Raw genomic sequence first — 18,382 nt, 5'->3', positions numbered from 1 at the left:
TCTAGATTAAACAGCATATAACCTAAACTTTTTGAACAAGAGGGAGTAAGAATCTCTAAGACTAAACAGCATATAACCTATATGTAGATCTCTTTCTTACACATACGCGCACGCGGAGACTAACAACTTATTAGGCCTAAAAGGAACGTGGACAATTTCCTTGATTCCTTTGAGAATTAAATGGCTGAAATATATGTGAAATTCAGGCATTATATAGAGGCTTTAGAGCAATAATGATGTTTTCTTTTTTGCTGTTTCACTATTTTTAGACTCAATCAAGTTGACAATGATGCACTTTAAACTCACATAGTCATCATATAAAACACATCCCACTTTAGACATCTCATATATACTAAAAAGAGTTATTTATTGACACCCATCAATCTGCTAAAACACCTTTTCTGATTAGGCCTTGAATTCATGAAGCAAGTCATGAACGAAGAGCAAATGGAATGATAATTCATTTCCAGAAGAACGTCAAAAGTTTATTTCCCATGCACCCTATTTGTTTAGTTTCTTTAGGACGCCAAAAAATTTATAAGAGTCCAACTTCATATTTTGTGAGACAAAAAAAAACAACTAGTGATACTACCGTGAGATTTACTGCTGAATTGAAGTAGCTTCATATGATATATGCTGATTAAAGGTTATTCTAGTTTTAGGGACCATGGCAAGTCGAACAGTGCCCTACTTCAAAGACGATAGCATATGTGTAAAGCTAGTTCTGAAGATGAATGATGCTAACCGTAGCTGGAAAAACAAAGTATGCTATAGTGGCATCTCTTATGAAACGTGCATTTGTATGCATGGGAACGTAGCACCTCAAGCACTAACAGCATCTTCTATATATCGCAGTATATGTAACATAAGACCAGCTAATATCATCAAAGGAGCTAAAATCTAGTTATGAAATCACGCTACTATGAATGTCCTCAGTTATATATGTTTGCAAGTACTAGCTTGCTTGTACTCCAGAGGCCTGACGATTTGCTAAGAAGAAGAAGAAGAAGAAATCCTTGTATTGATTGCTGAGGATATCCCATGCAGAAACACACACTACCGATTGAGATCAATACACACAGAGAAGAAGACTATAAATAAATGAAAATAAGCTAGAAAAAATAGTCGTACTTGGCAAACATGCATAAGTAGCTAGCTAGTTGCATGGTATTATGAGCAAGATCAACTATGAGAGATTGTGGTGTTCTTTTCTACTGCTGTTTCGTTTCGTTTTGCACATCTCATCAAGTGGCGCGGATGTTAGCTTTTAGATGGACCTGTTCTCTAGGATCGCCGAGAGGCTCGTCGTGCGCTGCCGCTTGAGCCCAGCGGCGCCTGCCCCTGACGGTGCGGATCCCGGCTCCTCGGCGGCCGACGGCGACGCCGTGCGCTCCATGACGGCGCGCAGGGCCTCCTGGATGGACGCCACCGTGTGCTGAGGCGACATGGGCGCCTCCTCCTGCTGGTCGTCGTCCGCCGCCGCCCCCTCGCACCCAGTGGCGGCGCTGTCGTCGCCGGTGATGACGAGCACGTTCTTGACGCGGCCGCCGAGGGTTGTGATCTCGGCCTTGAGCGCGCGCAGGCGAAGCGCCTTGAGAGCGCGGATGAGGTCCGGGAGGAGATCGGCGCGGTCGTCGCAGCAGAGCGAGGCGCGCACGACGAGGCGGCCGTCCTCGTCGCTGGACGCGTCGACGGTGAGCTCGTCGGACTCGGTGGGGAGCGGGCACGCCTCCTCCGTGATCTCCGACGTCTGCCGCTTCAGCTCCTTGACGTGCTGGATCACCTCCGCCAGCAGCGACGCCTTGTCCGTCTGCACATGGACATTGCACGCGTGATCGATCGGTCCGAGCGAACAAAAAACAGCCACAAGGAGTAAATCGCAAGCAAAACTCGCTAAAAGAACCACGAGAGCCAGCACTAGTTTAGTTGCCAGAATGATGAGAGGGGAAGGATGCGGTGTACGCATGCAGGCCAAAAGGAGACCTGGCATGCATGCTTCCGATCAAGCGTGGGACTCACTCACCCCCTCCTACTTAGCTCGTAATCAATACAAAATGTTAGTGCAGGCGCTTCTTGGGTTGCTGGTGTGCCCGCTGTTGGTGGTGCTCGCGCGCACGCTTTCCACAAGCGATCTGTGTCGCACTCCTTTTGGTCTCAAGTGGGGCATCAAGCCATCACCACTCCCAATTCTTTATGCTTCTTCTGCCATCACGCCTACATGCGGTCAAATACGCCTACCAGGACGTGGTGCACTAAGAACTAACTACAGTTAGCACGAGGAGGCTGCTAGTGGCATGGGAGAGCGTGGCTGGCTTGGGGATGTAGGATTTGCAGAGGATCAGAGGCTCGGGGTCCCTTGGGAGTGTTGCTAGCGGCCGGACCGGACGGAAGAGGATCTCTCGAGATGGGCAGCCTTTTGTTAATCTTTGCTGCCACTGTTCATGTCCGAGACTGACACGAGCTCGCGTGTTTGTCTCTCCTCGGCGAGCCCGGCAGTAGCTCAAGGTCGCGAGCTTTTTGTTTCCTCCACGGTCCCTCTTTTCCGCGTCAACTAGGCGGCTCCCTCCCTCTCGCTGTCTCCTAGCCTCAGCCCTACTCCTGTAGTCCTGTGCTATCGGATTTACTCGCGACAATGGAGTAGAACGTGTGCGCAGGCATAGATTTACCCGATCTGTGTCGTGACGGCGAGCCGATCGGGCACGCCGATTGGTTAGTTACCTTGGTTGTGTTGGGCAGGAGGCTGCGGAGGCGCGCGAGGTGCGCGTTGATGCGCTCGCGGCGGCGGCGCTCGGCCTCGCTGTGGCTCTTGGACGCAGCCAGCGCCTTGGCGTCCATGATCTCCTGCGCGGTCATCCGGCCGAAGTCGCCGAACGGGGAAGACGCGAAGGGCGGCGGCATCATCATCCCGGAGCCGCCGTGGTGGCCCATGTAGAGCCCGCCGAGGCCGAGCGGGTCGGACGACGTGGACGCGCCGCCCGAGTGGTGTTGGTGATCGTACGCGAACTGGAGCGCGCGCCGCGCGTAGAAGTCGGCGAAGAACGGGGGCGGCGGGGGCGGCTGCGGGGGCAGCGGCGGCAGCAGCGGGAAGAACGGGGCCTGGCCGCCGCCGCCCACATCGTGGTGGTGGTGGTGGTGGAGCTGCTGCTGTGGCGGCGCGGGCGGCGGCGGCGGCCAGCAGAGGATCTGGGACGGCGCCATGGTCGCGCTCACGCTCCCCACGCTACTGCTCGCCTCGAACACCATGCCCGCAGCGGCTTCCTGACCGCCGCCTCCGTCTCCTACTCCTTGCTCCACCACCCCGCTCGTCGCGCCACCGCAAGCCCTCGCCTGCTGCTCGAGCTCGTCCTCGTCGTCGTCGACGAGCACGCCGACCTCCTGATGGTGGTGGTCGCCGCCGTGACCACCCATCGATCGATCGATCTGAAGGAGCAGCTTATTGCTTCCTAGCTTAGCAAGCAAAGGGCTGCGGTGTACGTTGGCGTTGAAGCGAGATGGAGGATGGATGCCTCTGCTGGGCTCCTCTAGGGCTAGCTTTTGTATAGGGTGTGTCATGTGGCAGCATGATGCCCCTTTCGGCCTTTTTGTCTTTCGCTTATGATCTCGCCCGGCCTCGCAAGAATCATGGCGACCTCCCCCTGGCCTGATCACACAGACACACAGCAAAAGGCCTCGCCTTTTTTCTGAGTTTTTTCTCGCTTGAATTCGCTCCCGGTGGCCTGGCCAGGCCAATGCAGGCCGGCCAGCCTCTAGACCTGACCCGAGGGTGTCTCTAGGGACGACCCCGTTACTATGTAGAACTGCATCCATGAATTGATTTGATAGATCCAATATTCATGATATTGAATTGATTTGTAAAAAATCCTTCAATGTGCAGACCTGGTTCCATAGTTTGAGCGGGATCCACCTCTAAATAAGAAAAACAATTTCTTCTCAACTGCCCCTTTCTTCCCCACGGAGGCAACCAGCAGCACGCCGCTTCCTCTTCTGGTCATCTCCATCCTCTTCCCTTCCCTGTTCTGATCTGCCTCAAATCATCCCAGCCTACTCCAAAAAAAGGCACAAATCGAACTCCTAGCGGCCGGATCTGAAGGCTATGGTGCCGAATTCGGGGAAGATGGCCTCTAGTGAAGCGGGCCCTCCGTTCCAGACGCCATTGTTGCGGAGGCTGAGTCCAGGTGACGTCGCTCCTCCGTCAATCCTCGTTGACGCCACTTAACGCGTCAATTCGTGAACTGTAAGCGAACGGATCAGTTGTAAAATTTTGAATAGGTGGATTGTTGGCTCTCACTTTATACCAATCTTGCTAACGAAACTGAGTGTATGTATTGTGTAGAGAGACAAACTAAACTAATAACAGATATTTAAGCAATATAGTAAAGGTTGATACAAGATAGGAGATAGAGATAGATATAAGTATTCCCTCCCTAAAATCTAGGTTCACAAGAATATGCATCTACTACACAGATGGATGCTGCTCTCACTAGTTATCACAGAGGTTACATGCTCGATCAGCCTTTTCCCCACTGTATATTGTCACTAACGCAGGGATAATCAATCATCTCGCTCACGCACACTTTATCAAAGCATCTGTAGAGTTAAACTAATCACCATGATTACCAGAAACTCTAGTAAGAATATATGTTGTACAGGATAGAGATCTCACATATGTAAACGAAGCATTGCAACGACATAGACCATAATGCATTAATGGGCATAAAGAACATGCAGCAGTTACATATCAAGGACCATATCAACCATAGAGATGAACAGAGGCTTTACCCCATGATATTACACATGTTGATGGATAAAGGGGGTAAGGAGTACCTGGAGAACACCCTGACCAAAGACGAAGACGAGCAGAGGCGGGAGGGACTCGGGCCGATCGGCCTGAGCCACCCTAGGCTGATCGGCCTAGGGGTTTCCTCCCTCCTCTAGAGGTCCCCTTCGACGTCGAAGCTCCCGATCAGATCTAAATCCCTATTTCTTCTCTTGCGACGGCGACGGCTAGATCTAAACTCGTCAGAATCCTCCTTCTTGTTGGATGTCTTGGGTATTTATAGTTTGTGGCGTCGGTTGGGGTGCCTTCAAGGTCAAGTATCTAGAAAATAACCCTAGGAACGTCATGGGCAACCTCCTGGCGAAAGGGCACGATGATCGGGGCTGAAACGGGCTAGGCCGATTGGCCTGGACCTTGTTTCGGCCTCCAATGCCCGGGCGCTTCGTATGAAAGTTGTAAATCTCGTCGAGCTATGCAATTTTCCCTATAAATTCACCCCAATCGAAGTTCGGATGAGGAAGATATGACCCGTACAAGTTTCAGTTCCTCCTGCGGGTCTGCAGTTCAATGTTCGTGTTTGAGCCTTCCAATATACAAAGTTCGGACTCAATTCCAACCGGTAGAAAAACTCTTCAATTGTGTCGTATTTCCTGTGATTTTACAATATGCTCCAAAATACAACACCTATGTAATAATAGGGTAACTTTAAATGTCAAGTGACAGGTTATTATCAGAATATTTATGAAAACACCACTTAAATATCACTAAAAATACGTTAATAACGAGCGTCGACAATCCTCAATTAGCGACGCCCCCCAACCTTCATGCTGCAGCAACGCATGCTAGGGTCGCAGGTGTAGCCGTGGACGAGGCAGCACAGGTCGAAGGGCAAGGTGGCGTGAGCTGAGGTCCAGGAAGCACCGCAGGCGGCGGGGTCGAGGGTAGCACCGTGAGGAGGCGGAACAGCATCGCGGGCGAGCTTAGAGCGGTGGCATGGCCTCAGCTTCGTCCAGGCGGATCAGCTCGACCTCGGCTTCGTCCAGCCGGCGGGTGGGAGCAGAAACGGCAGGAGAGAGAAAGGTGGGTTGAGGGAGGAGATAAAAGTTTTTATTCTATAGAACTCGCTCCCATGCATGGGAGTCGCCGAGTCGGTTCTGTGTTTCTTTCCGATAGGACCGACCTTACAGGGTACAGGACCGGGATAGGAGCGCCCATTGGAGAGACCCTGAGAGCATTACTTGGCTGCCACGCCTTTCGATGGCCTTGTGGGGGCAAAGGCTAGTAGGGTAATATAATTACTAGGCTGGAGTAATGGAGACAGGAGGGGAAAAGGTCGTGTAAATGGAGCTGATCGATCAGGCCTGGAACAGGACCAAAAGCGGGCGCGTAGTGAGAGGGACAGGGGGGCAAAAGATTGCATGGAAGGCGAGTACTGTGACCTGCAGGACGAGAGAGAGAAGAAGAAGAAAGAGCTCGTGTCTGAGCGCGCGTGTGTGGTGTCTGGTGTGGTGGATGCCTGGACGCCTGCCTCGGTCAAGGCCCATGTTACGCCGGATGCAGGAGCAACCAGCAAGCGAGAGCGAGCGAGCACCCGTCCGCTTTACGAATCCACGCCTCCCCCCGCGACACAATCATTGTGTCTTGGAATACACTCCTCGCCGACCTCTCGGCCTGCCGTGCCGCGGGCTTATTAGCACCGGCGGCAGAGGCTATTAGCTCGTACGGGGTACGCGGATTTGTTACTCTAATCCCCCTGAGTGGGCGCAGGATTGAACAAACCAAAACAGGATCCGCGCCGAGGGCAGCGCGACGCCCACTAATGGCGCCACTCATCCGCGCCACGATTATTATCGAGTGGTTTCAAATCTTGGCCCATGATTACCGCGCGGTCTCTAGGCAGGCAGCGAGGTCGCGAGGCGGATGGGGCGAGGACGGAGGAAGGTTGAGATCCCCCCGGCCCGGCCGGACCCCGCTCTGCATGCCGGCGCCATGATGCCCTCCCCCCTCCCTGCCGCGACGCGCGTCGTCGACGACACGATCATGCTGCTGGTGCCGCGCGCGCTCGCTCTCCCGGGCTGGCTCTCTCGCTCGATCGGGGTCGGGGCGGGGAACGAGGCGCGCCGGGGGGGACAAGTGGAGCAGCCTCGTTCCGCCCCCCAGATATCCCCCGGCGCCTTCCCTCATTGCGTTCGTACGCCGGCACAGTGCGTGCATGCCCTGGCTCTCGATACGATCTGCTGGGGCGCTGGCGGACGGAGGGCCGCCGGGGAGGAGCGCGCGGGCTGAGGAAGGCGTCGGGTTCAGAACGGCCAGGCTCTGCATGTTGCCGCGGCACGCCACCGCGCGCCTTGGGCCATGTGCGCGTCATGCAACGTGACGGTGACGACGCGCCCGAGCGGCAGTTTCAGTGTGGTAGGGGGTAGACAGACTAGCCGGCCGAGGCGGGGGCAAAACGACCGGAGAGGGCTCATCATGGCGCGGCAGCTCCGCATTCACTATGCCCTCGTTTGTGCTTGGTCGCTCCGCTGCTCGTAACGTATGCGTTCGCCGGTGCTGATGCTGTGCTACAGTGTCCAGCGTATTTATGCTTCGCGTATCAGGGCCTCCGCGCGGGAAAAGATCGGACGATCCGTCGCAGACAGTCGGACGGCAGTCACCACACTGTGTACTTCCTTTTGCCGGCTCTGTACTTTCCTTTGCGGAAATGGAAAGTGTGAAGCACAATGAAGTTTGCGTTGGTGCTTCAGAAAATAAATACCATAGGTGTTTCTTTTACTCCTTCAAATTTACTATTTGTTTTGGCTTTCTAAGTAGATACATACTATGTGTAGATACATAGTAAAAGTTATGTATCTAAAAAATGAAAAAGAATACTATTTTAGAGAGCGTTACGTACTTTCTTTCATATGAAATAATACTTGACGTGATTTGACTTAAGCACAGTCTCCCAAACCCTTTGACTCTTAGTTTCTTTCATTTGTAGCAAATAAAATTGTAACCATAGAAAACACTTTTAAATGTCAATCTAAAACTATTATTTTTTAAACAATTATTACACTACGTGAGGCTAATATTTGGCCAAAGATTACAAGGTCCGGATCTAAACATACATAAGCACCTTATATTTTATTTTTGAAAAACCTTATATTTTAGGACGATGGGATCATGGGAGTAGTAGCATCCATTCGGTAAATTGAAGAAAAACAAAAGGATAACCTGCAAAGTAACAATGGTAAAATAAAAAGGAAAAAAACGAAGTTCATCCTTGCTTGGAAAATGGTCTTACTTCATCTTAACTATGAGTGAGACAGACGTATCCCTTGGCCCCTTGCTACTGTAGATATTTAGTTTTAAAGTGTCGTGATAAGTGAAGTTCTCTTTTTTTCTAGGGAAGATGTACATTCCAGGCCGATGTCGGAAGAGATTTGCACCATGAGGCCTAACATGCTAGCACATTTTAGCCCAAGGCCCTCCTACGCACCCATTTGGGCTGCCTCGTCTTTGCGCGCCCCTCCCTGGGCCAATGTCCACCACGCACGCACGCGGCCACACAAAGCCGCAGCCCAATACAACCCGGGCAGGAAAGGAATGGGTCTGTTCAGGATGGGCCCGTGAAGGAATGGGATTGGTCCAGCCAGGTCGCCCCGGTGCGGGCGGTGCTTGGCGTCTTCTTTGTTCGCAGCTGAGAAACGAACTGGTGCCTGCCGTCAGCTGCGGCACTAGTATACGCACCGGTAGCTACTTGCGGCGTATAGAAACACCACGGCGTAGACGCCCTGCCGCGTTTGACCGGAGCAAGCAGCCAGGGAGGATCCGATCCATTGTAAAACCGCCTCCGAAGATTCTGCCAAACCGCGCCGCGCTGGCCCTCGCGTGACCTCCCCGCACGACCCGCCGGCAGCAGAAACTTCTTTTTCTCGCTTGGATCCACCAAGCTAGTGTCGCCACACGAAAGGACGAAGGAAATTAATCCTCGAGAAATCTGTACAGAGGGCTGTCTGCAAACTAACAGGCGCGTCACCGCCGCCACGCTAACCAGATTTCCTGTACAAACTGAAAACGTAGCCGCAGCCCACACGAAAGCACTCTGAAATCTGAATATCGGGTGACCTGCTGAAGGCTGCAGCCATGAGACGTTCTTTTGGCGTAAATCATACTACAAACGACATTACGAGTATGACTATATGTACATACCTCAAACATTATCTACCGTACGAGTAGTATCAGAATTCTAGATACGCCCCACATACAACTCCAAGTTGTCGTGGTATCGGATAAATGCAGGCTGGAACCTGGAAGACATTTGACCAGCTAGTCCCCCTGACAAAGTGATAAAAATCGAGCCCCTTTCACACATTCGTGTTTGGCAAATTAAGGACTTTCACATTCGTGTTTGGCAAAGGACTTTGACGGTGGGGAGTCGGTGACGGCCCAGCGGTAACACAGCCGTACCTGCTGGTGCGACGACGATCTGATTCGTCCACATCGCGTTAGATCCCCAGTCGCCTCGCCACTTTTATTATACGCGCGCGCCAAGGACACCACTGCCCACCTCGATTGATCAGCAGCAATAAACCCAGCAAGTCCAGACTCCAGCCACAGCAGACACCCCCCGTCACGCCCCCGCTGCAACTGCAGCCTCCTCGGCCAGACTCCCCGGCGCATGCCCGCTCTCTCCGTTGATGCGCACACGCACTCCTCGCCGGCGCGCCGCAGTCTTCTCCGCCTCCGCGCTCCCGTCGCAGCTGCTCGCGCCACGGCCGGCGTCGGTGTCGCGGCGGCATTGGTGCTGACAGCCCGAAGGCGTCCGAGATATTATTACTATGGTGAGAAGAGAGAGGCCGGTGGCGGCGGGTGGGCTGGTCGGGCCGTGGCTCCTCATCGCCGTCCTCGTCCACTCCTCCTTCCTCGGCTCCACCGTCTTCACGGCCGTCGACGCCGCCCGCACGTCGGCGTTCTTGGTGACGACGGCCCCGCTGCCCATGGCTCCCGCGCCGTCGCCCGCGGACGGTTTGCTCGGGGAGAGCAAGAGGAGAGTGCCCACCGGCTCCAACCCCTTGCACAACAGATGACGCGAGGTCGGGCGGCAGGATCGGAGGATGGCATATTCAGGACGAAGACATGATTGATGCAGAAGTGCTGCGCTCAGCGTGAGCGTGCATACAGAGTTCAAGGCTTCAAGGTGATTGAGCTCGCGAGAGGTTGACGATGGATGCATGGCGTCGCTGCCGTAAGCTTCTGATTCTGCTTCTTTTCTCCTCCAAGTTTTTGGCGATATCGCTGGTTAGATTGGGCCTCCGGTCGAGGGCAAAGGAAGTTGAATGAGAAGGGTTGCTGCCTTGCGCATTCAGATAGGTGCTCTTACTTAGCTAGGTTAGCGCTGAGCTCTTTCTTATTCTTAGTTTGGCATGCATGTTTTGATGCTCCATCAAGTAAAAGGATTCGATCGTGTAACTCATCTGTTAATTACTTCAGGATGAATAAGTATATGTTCATTGTGTATTTATTTTGTTCACTGTGAAGAGGCGACATCCAGTTTTCGCCATTACTAGCTTCTAGCCTTCTAAGGTCAATGACATATAGATGGTCACTAGTCCAAGCACCTCTGAAGTTCTGAACCATGTTTTTGCTTCATTGACTTGCTCACTTGCAACTGCAGCAGCGACGAACTCAGTTGCACCTGGAAAATTTACTCTGCTTTCTTCGTATTTGTGCTGGTCCCGTGGTCCGCTAAAGTTTTTGGGGGTTCTTCTACTTCTGCTAGTACGTTGGTGTAGCCATTCATGGAGGTTTATGGGTGTCAGCGACATTGCAGAAACGCAGAGCGCTTCTTTTCCATGAAGACGAGGGAACACTTGTCTGGATGCGTATGCAAGCCTCAAAAACTCGCTCGTTGTCTCGTTGCAGTGCACCACCATTCAGAACCGTCCAAGACAAGGTCAAGCACCTACGAGAGCACTAGCTACGACGTTTATGACCAAGGAATTTGACCTCGCCATTTTAAATTAGAGACGGTTCAAACGCGTCCCCACAGATGCGAATTTAGAAAAACGCACGGAAGTACATCCGCACACCAGATTCCAGATTCCAATTAATGCTCTCGATCAGAAATCAAATAAATTATTACATCCTCCAAATGCAAGTTAGGATTATATTACACTGGTAGTACTACTAACAAGCAAGCTCCTTGTTTGGAGCGCGTAATACAATTCCGTTGCTGAAACGGAGCCGTGCATCGTCGTCGTCGTCGTGGGATTCATAGGCGAGGTTGGCGTTTTCCGCTTGGAAGCTTTGCTACTAGCCGTGCTTGCATGCCAGTAAGCTAGTTGAGCGAGAGAGCCGAGCGTGTGAGGTGCAGCAGCTTAACGCACAAGTCGCCGGAAAAGGTGCCCTCATGTTCTCCGCTCCCTGCCTCCATTTTTTATACTCCCTTCCCTGACTGACCACGAAGCGCGCATCCCTATCTTTCACCGATGCGTGCGTTCGTCCAGGTCATGAGGTCATCGCCATCTATCTCGACGCGAGACTGTACTAGCTAGTTTTGTTTAGTTTATAATCCAAGGTCAAAGTAAGGAGGCCTGGGTTACGTAGGGCGCTCACTTTTGTACAGGCCAGAGTTATCTGATGAAGTGAGTCTTGACAAGATTGTTAGGAGAGAGGTATTCTGTCTGTCGACGTGATTCTCAGTTTTTGTACTACTGCTACTACAGTAGATGCCAACTCACTGCCAAGCAGATTTTACACGTACTGTTGACAATCGGGCGGTCGTGAACGTGCCGGTATTTGACCGGCCGAGGTGGTGTCGTCGCAGCCTGGTACAGTGACAATTGAAATTGAATCCACAATACAATTTTCTTTAGGACTACCACGATATCCTTTTCCGTGTACATCTTGGGGTACACGTCCCGTCAGGTTTACTCAAGGCGTATCAGGCGGCTCACGCACACAGTATCGCATTCGCATATACACTGCCATGTACTTGGAGTATACAACCTAAAGTTTATACCTGCACACGTGTACTGTATACTGCAGTTTATACTGCGGTTGCATTAGGGCATGTTCAACAGCTGCCGTCTGCAAACACTTCGAACGACGCACATAGACTACGAAACAGACCACTCGTACAATGAAGCTCATCCATTAGGTTGTCTATATACTATTAATTTCATGCATATGCACATAAATCATGGTGATCAAGCATAACTTTCATCTTTGTAGACCATATTATTGTTTGTTTTTCAGAATGCATGATTTGCATTGTTTGTATTTGCCATGTAATTTGTTGGTTGTTCATAGATTAAAGAATATAAGAAATAGTGGGGAAATGAAAAAAAACGTGGATGAAAGACTAGAATGCCCTTCTAACCTTATCTAGGCCTTGTTTAGTCGCCCAACTTTGGAGATGCAAAATCACTATTGTAGCACTGTAGCACACTGTAGCGTTTCGTTTGTATTTGTGAATTATTGTCCAAATATTGACTAATTAGGCTCAAAAGATTCGTCTCGCAAAGTACAACAAAACTGTGCAATTAGTTTTTGATTTCGTCTACATTTAGTACTCCATGCATGTACCGCAGGTTTGATGTGATGGGTAATCTTCTTTTTGCATAGTGTCAAAGTTGGGAGTTTGGAGGGAACTAAACATGGCCCTACTCTCCCATGACTCTTGTGTATGAGTATCGTCCCCGTCTCTTTCCGTTTCTGTCGTCTCTCCTCTGTCCTCTTCCTCATCTATCCCTCTCGCATGGAGCTCGACCAAATCTCGCAGGGAGGAGAGAGTAAAGCAGGCATGGCGACCGCATTTGGCACGGCCAGATTCTCCTGGCGGGGGCGCGGCCGCCATGGGCTGAGCGCGTCAAGCCTCCCGTCGGTGGTGTTGCCGCCGTGGACCGAGTGCGGTGGCCCGGCCTCCGCGGCCGAGCACGGCGCTACGTTGCTGCAGGACGAGGTTAATTTTCGCACTTGATCCGGAGGGACGTCCGCAGGTCATACAACAAGGGGTTGAGGTCGCCGACAAGCATGGGAGCACGAGCCGCGGCCGTCGTCTCACGCTCTCTCTCTCTTCTTTCTCTCTGATCCAACTCAGCGAAAACTATCTACGTGGCATCATACAGACGGTGTATTAATTACCGTTGTACATACCCTTAGCTTTTGCTTTAGTTTAAGAGGGTGTTTGGATACAAGGTGCTAAACTTTAGGAGTGTCACATCGGATGTTCGGATGCTAATTAGAAGGACTAAACATGAGCTAATTATAAAACTAATTGCAGAACCCCTATACTAATTCGCGAGACGAATTTATTGAGCCTAATTAATTCATGATTAGCACATGTTTACTGTAGCAACATATTGTCAAAACATGAACTAATTAGGTTTAATCGTCTCACGAATTAGACTCCATCTGTGCAATGAGTTTTGTAAATAGTCTATATTTAATACTTTTAATTAGTATTCAAATATACGATGTGACGGGTAGGAGCCTAACTGGCCGTAAGTGAGGCCGGGGAAATAAATGGCATCGAAGTGCGGCCCTCCTCCATGGTTTGATAATTCACGGAAAGCTTCTGGTCACGCAGCTCAAGAGATTCCAAGCTTCCATGGCGCGGGCTGCTGGGCGGGGCGAGGGAGAGCCGACCAGTGCCTGGGTCGCCACGGTTTCCGGGCGTTGTTTATCGCTTCGAAGGCGTTGAATGTTTGCTGCTCCCATTAATGATCACGTGAGGTGGAAGCCAGCCCGCGCACCCGCCCGCATTGGTCCTTCGTCTCGTCGCGCTGCCCCATCCGTCGATCGGTCAGCCGCGACCGCGACACGTCACGTTAACCGCGGTCGCAGTTGATCTGGAATGATCCATCTCTGTGTATGCAGTGCCCTCTGACGAGCGAGGAAGCTGCGTTGGCTCTCTCTCTCTCAAAAAAAAACCAACCACAAGTGGGCTGTGATTCCGAAGGCCGACATTAGTAAATTCCGGTCCACTGGCCCATTTTGTCGAACGGGTCATACGGGCCAAGGTCAAGCGGGGGGACTCTCTGGCCACTCTGTTGTTTTTCCCCTGAGTGAGGGCCCAAACAAAGCAAGACGGTTCGGCACGGCCCACTGCGGTTAATTTGAGTGCGACCGCGGAACGCGGATACCGTGCAATGAATGGTTCCGATGTCTCCAATTGTGAGATCTAGATATTCTTTAATCTTTGGCAATGTGGCGATGCAATTGCTAAAAAATTACTGTAAATTCTATATGTACTTTAGCCCGCAGTTTCACGGGAGCACACGAGTCTACCGAAAACTTTCTTTCCCATTATAATATTTTTCTGTTTCTTGACTGCCAATAAATATTTTTCACATAATTATTCTATAATTCAAAAGAAGGTGTGATACTAGCTATAGTTTGGTGAAAATTGCATTTCAATGTTGATTGCACAGGGCGGAGGAGATCGTAAACTGCACGTAGTAAAGGGCAAGTAAATGCTCTGCATTTATTATGGAAGCCGAAGCGAACGCCCTCCCGTCCCACCTCCCACTTCCTAGCAACGCCGCTACCACTCCCTGGCTGGTTGGCTCCCCGCACTATCCCCATGATCTTTTCAGCTGGGACTTGGAGGTGCCCCCCTTGCCTTCCTCAGATATATCGCTCCTTGCTTGGCTTGCGACTCCGACGCTAACAAGCACAAACGGAATAGGTAGCCACATACCACTGGGAAACAACATGTCAAAGAAGCATCGGACCAGGGATAAGCCGGAGAATGATGTCGAGGACGCCAAGGGCGCGGTCGTAGCCGTCGCCAGCGGCGTGAAAGCAAGCGCCATCGCGGCCTCCTACAACGACCAGATCCGCCCGGTCCTCAACGCCGTCGACCGGCTGCGCCACCTCAAGGTGACCCAGGAGGGCATCCAGCTTCCCACCATCGTCATCGTCGACGACTAGTCCAGCGGCAAGACCAGCGTGCTCGAGTCCCTAGCCGGCGTCAGCCTCCCGCACGGCCAGGGCATTTGCACCCGCGTGCCGCTCGTCATGCGCCTCCAGGACGACCCTTCCGCCGACGCGCCCAAGCTCTAGCTCGAGTATAGCAACGGTGACATAGTGGCTACCTCCGAGGCCGCGGTCGCCGATGCCATCAACACCGCGACGACGGAGATTGCTGGCATCTCCGACGCCCCATCACCCTCGTCGTGTGGAAGAGGGGCGTGCCCGACCTCACCCGTCGACCTCCCCGGCATGACGCGCATCCCCGTGCAGGGTTAGCTGGAGGACATCTACGACCAGGTCGCCAAGATCATCATGGAGTACATCGCCCCCAAGGAGAGCATCATCCTGAATGTACTGTCGACCACGGTGGACTTTCCCACGTGCGAGTCCATCCGCATGTCGCAGCAAGTGGACCGCACCGGCGAGCGCACGCTGGCCGTGGCCACAAAGGTAGACAAGAACCCTGAAGGGTTGCTCGAGAAAGTCACAATGGATGACGTGGGCATTGGGCTTGGGTACATCTGCGTCTATAACCGCATTTGAGAGGAAACTTACGACCAAGCGCGCGCTGAGGAGGCGCGGCTGTTCAAGAACCACCCGTTGCTTTCGAAGATCGACAAGTCCATGGTCGGCATTCCGGTCCTTGCACAGCGGCTAATGCAGATTCAAGCGTCCATCATTGCCAAGTGCCTCCCTGATATCGTCAAGCAGATCAACGAACGCCTCATCCACAGCAGCACCAAGCTTGACCAGATGCCACCGGATCTCAATAATACTTGCGATGCTGTAAGAGTGTTCTTCCACATCGTCAAGAAGGTCTGCACTTCACTGGAGAAGATATTGGTTAGGGCTGAGTTCGATGACTTCCCGGATGACAGCTACTTCCATGGCACGGCTCGCATCGCAGAGATGCTAAAGTGATATGCAAAGAAGCTACCGACGAAATGCCCAATGCGCAGCGATGAGCTGTTTCTGATGGAGGAGGTGCGTGTTGTGGAGGAGACCATGGGTATCAATCTCCCCAACTTCCTGCCAAGATCGGCGTTCCATGTCATGCTGAAGAAGAAGGTGGAGATGGTTGGCTAGGTGCTGGAAGATCTAATCAATGAGGTCTAGGAGTATGTTGAGGACCTGGTAATGAAAATTTTGCTTCAGCACTCTGAAAACTTTTCACAGGAGCAATCATCATGCCGACGCGCCATCCAGAGCCTGATGGAGAAGACCCGAGCATGCTCTGCGTAGCACGTCAAAGAGCTGATAGAGATGGAGCTGGTGGCAGACTAGACAACAAACCCTGACTAGATGAAGACTTGAGCAGCGGTAATGGAAGGTCAAAAGAAGTTCATGGAATCTATGGAGAACAAATCAAGCAAACAAAGAATACCCTGGAAGGCTTTGGGGAGGTGGACGTGTGCCATCTTAGGATGCACGCTGACTTAGTAGGGTAGGCGTTCGACTTGAGGGCGCGGCTGACCACGTATTGGAAGAGCATAGTGCTCAGGCTCATTAATGGTTGGCCCTGCATGTCCTCCATGGTGTCAAGCGGCTCGTGGAGAACGATCTTGAGGAGGAGCTCGCCGACTAGCTGCTGGGTAACAACATGGCTGGGGTTGAGCGGATGCTATCGCCGCTGCCCAACACGCGAACCAAGCGTGATCGCCTCAAGAAGAGCATTGTCCTGCTACAACAATCCAAAGAGGTTGTGGCAAACATCATGGACAGGATTAGCGCGGCAGACGAAGTCTAGGCGGTCATTTAGTAAATGTGTGCGCTTGCTGCATGTCTTTTGGATGTGTATGCTTTTTTACAGTGCTAGCTGGGGCCTGCTATTTGCTATTATGGTTTATGCATTTCCTATCTGTTGGTATGAGCTTTGTCAAGGTTCTTGTTAAAGACCTGCTATTTGATGTTATGATTATGCATTGCATTAGTATCCAAAAGACCTGTTATGGTTTATGATTATGATGTTATGAGTATGTGTTAAGATGGAGACAAAGCCACCGATGTCATTCCATAAGCTGACATTAGCTTTGAACAAAGCTACAACAGATGAAAATTTACATTATGCTTCCAACTCTAATACGTTAACTAGAAAATTTGAGGGAAAGAGACACGCACCTTTAAATGTATCGCTAGGAATCTCGTCCTCGAGATTAAGCTTTGACCTCCTCCTCAAACAGGTGCGGAAACTCTTCTCCTCAAATAGGTGTGGAAACTCTTTTCTCATATTAGACTCTTTCTCCCAAGTTGCCTCCCTCTCAGTGTGGTTTCTCCAGAGCACTTTATAGTAAGGAACAGATGTCCTCCTTGTTGCTTTCTCTGCGCGAGCCAAGATCTTGACTGGGTGTTTTGCATACTCCAAAGTGTCTTGTAGGTCTAAAGCTTCAGTCTGAACCTCTTCCTCGGGAATTCTCGGGCACTTCCTCAACTGTGAGACGTGAAACACCGGGTGCACTCCAGCCATGCTTTCCGGTAAGCCAACTTTGTAAGCGAGATCTCCAATTCGCTTAACCACCTAGTAAGGTCCCACAAATCTCGGCGCAAGCTTTCCTTTAATTAGAAACCTCTTGGTTCCACGGAGTGGTGAGACTTTGAGGTAAACGTGATCCCCAACTTCAGAGGATAAGTCTCTCCTTCTTTTATCGATGTAACTCTTCTGGCGACTCTAAGCAATCTTTAGGTTCTCTCTGACCTTTCTCACATTCTCTTTAGCCTCTTTGATAGTTGCTGGCCTAAAGAGAGTCCTCTCTCCAACCTCGGACCACATCAAAGGTGTCCTGCACTTCGTTCCATAGAGAGCCTCAAAAGGTGACATTTGAAGACTAGCTTGGTATCCATTGTTGTAGGAAACCTCAGCAAAAGACAAGTTGTTCTCCCAGTCGCTTCTGTAGGTAAGTAGACAAACTCTCAGCATATCCTCTAGGAGTTTTTCACTCTTTCAGTTTGCCCATCAGTCTGTGGGTGGAACACTGTGCTGTACTCCAAGGTAGTACCCATAGCCTTGTGAAAGCTCTTCCAAAACTCGACAACAAACCACGGACCTCTGTCAAACACAATACTCTTAGGTGCTCCATGTAGCCTCAAGATGTTGTCCACGTACAAATCTGTGAGCTTCTTTGTCCTATAGTTGCACTTCACAGATATAAAGTGAGCGACCTTGATAAGCCTATCCATAATCACCTAAATTGAGTCATTTTTCTTCTGACTCCTGGGCAAACCCTCAATGAAGTCCATGGAGATGTCTTCCCACTTCCAAACACGTACCTCAAGCGGTTTAAGCAATCCTTCTAGTATCTGGTGCTCAGCTTTCACTCATTTACAGGTATTACAATCAGCGACGTGGTTGGCTATGTCAACTTTCATATCTTTCCACCAGAACCTCTCCTTCAAATATGGGTACATCTTGGTGCACCCTGGGTGAATAGAGTACTTTGAGTCGTGTGCTTCCTTCAGGATAGACTCCCGTATAGTTTGATCCTTGGCTACACAAATAATGTCTTTCAGCCAAACAGTGCCTTTATCATCCATTTGGTAATCAGTTGCCTTGCCTCTTTTCATCTGCTCTCGAAGGGTCTCAATTTCTGAACATCGAGCCTGTGCCTGTCTGATCCATTCTTCCAGGTCATAGGTCACTTGTAGCTC

At 51.2% G+C, this 18,382-nt stretch overlaps 1 protein-coding gene and 1 pseudogene across 1 annotated transcript; one reads left to right on the top strand and one right to left on the bottom strand.

Annotated features, from left to right (window-relative positions):
* Positions 1-1,000: 1,000 nt before the first annotated feature.
* LOC117836856 (uncharacterized) lies at positions 1,001-3,743 on the bottom strand. Its single transcript, XM_034716372.2, has 2 exons — positions 2,719-3,743; positions 1,001-1,810 (listed from the first exon to the last, which is right to left on the bottom strand). The coding sequence occupies exons 1-2, from the start codon at positions 3,550-3,552 to the stop codon at positions 1,268-1,270; spliced, it is 1,377 nt and encodes a 458-aa protein (XP_034572263.1). The 5' UTR covers positions 3,553-3,743; the 3' UTR covers positions 1,001-1,267.
* A 10,736-nt stretch (positions 3,744-14,479) lies between these two features.
* On the top strand, positions 14,480-15,661 carry LOC117835761 (putative dynamin-related protein 4A; annotated as a pseudogene).
* Positions 15,662-18,382: the final 2,721 nt, after the last annotated feature.

Source organism: Setaria viridis, chromosome 9 (assembly GCF_005286985.2).
Source record: "Setaria viridis chromosome 9, Setaria_viridis_v4.0, whole genome shotgun sequence".
Lineage (NCBI taxonomy): Eukaryota > Viridiplantae > Streptophyta > Magnoliopsida > Poales > Poaceae > Setaria > Setaria viridis.
Note: the sequence above shows the minus strand (reverse complement) of the source record. Positions and strands in the feature narration are given on the sequence as shown.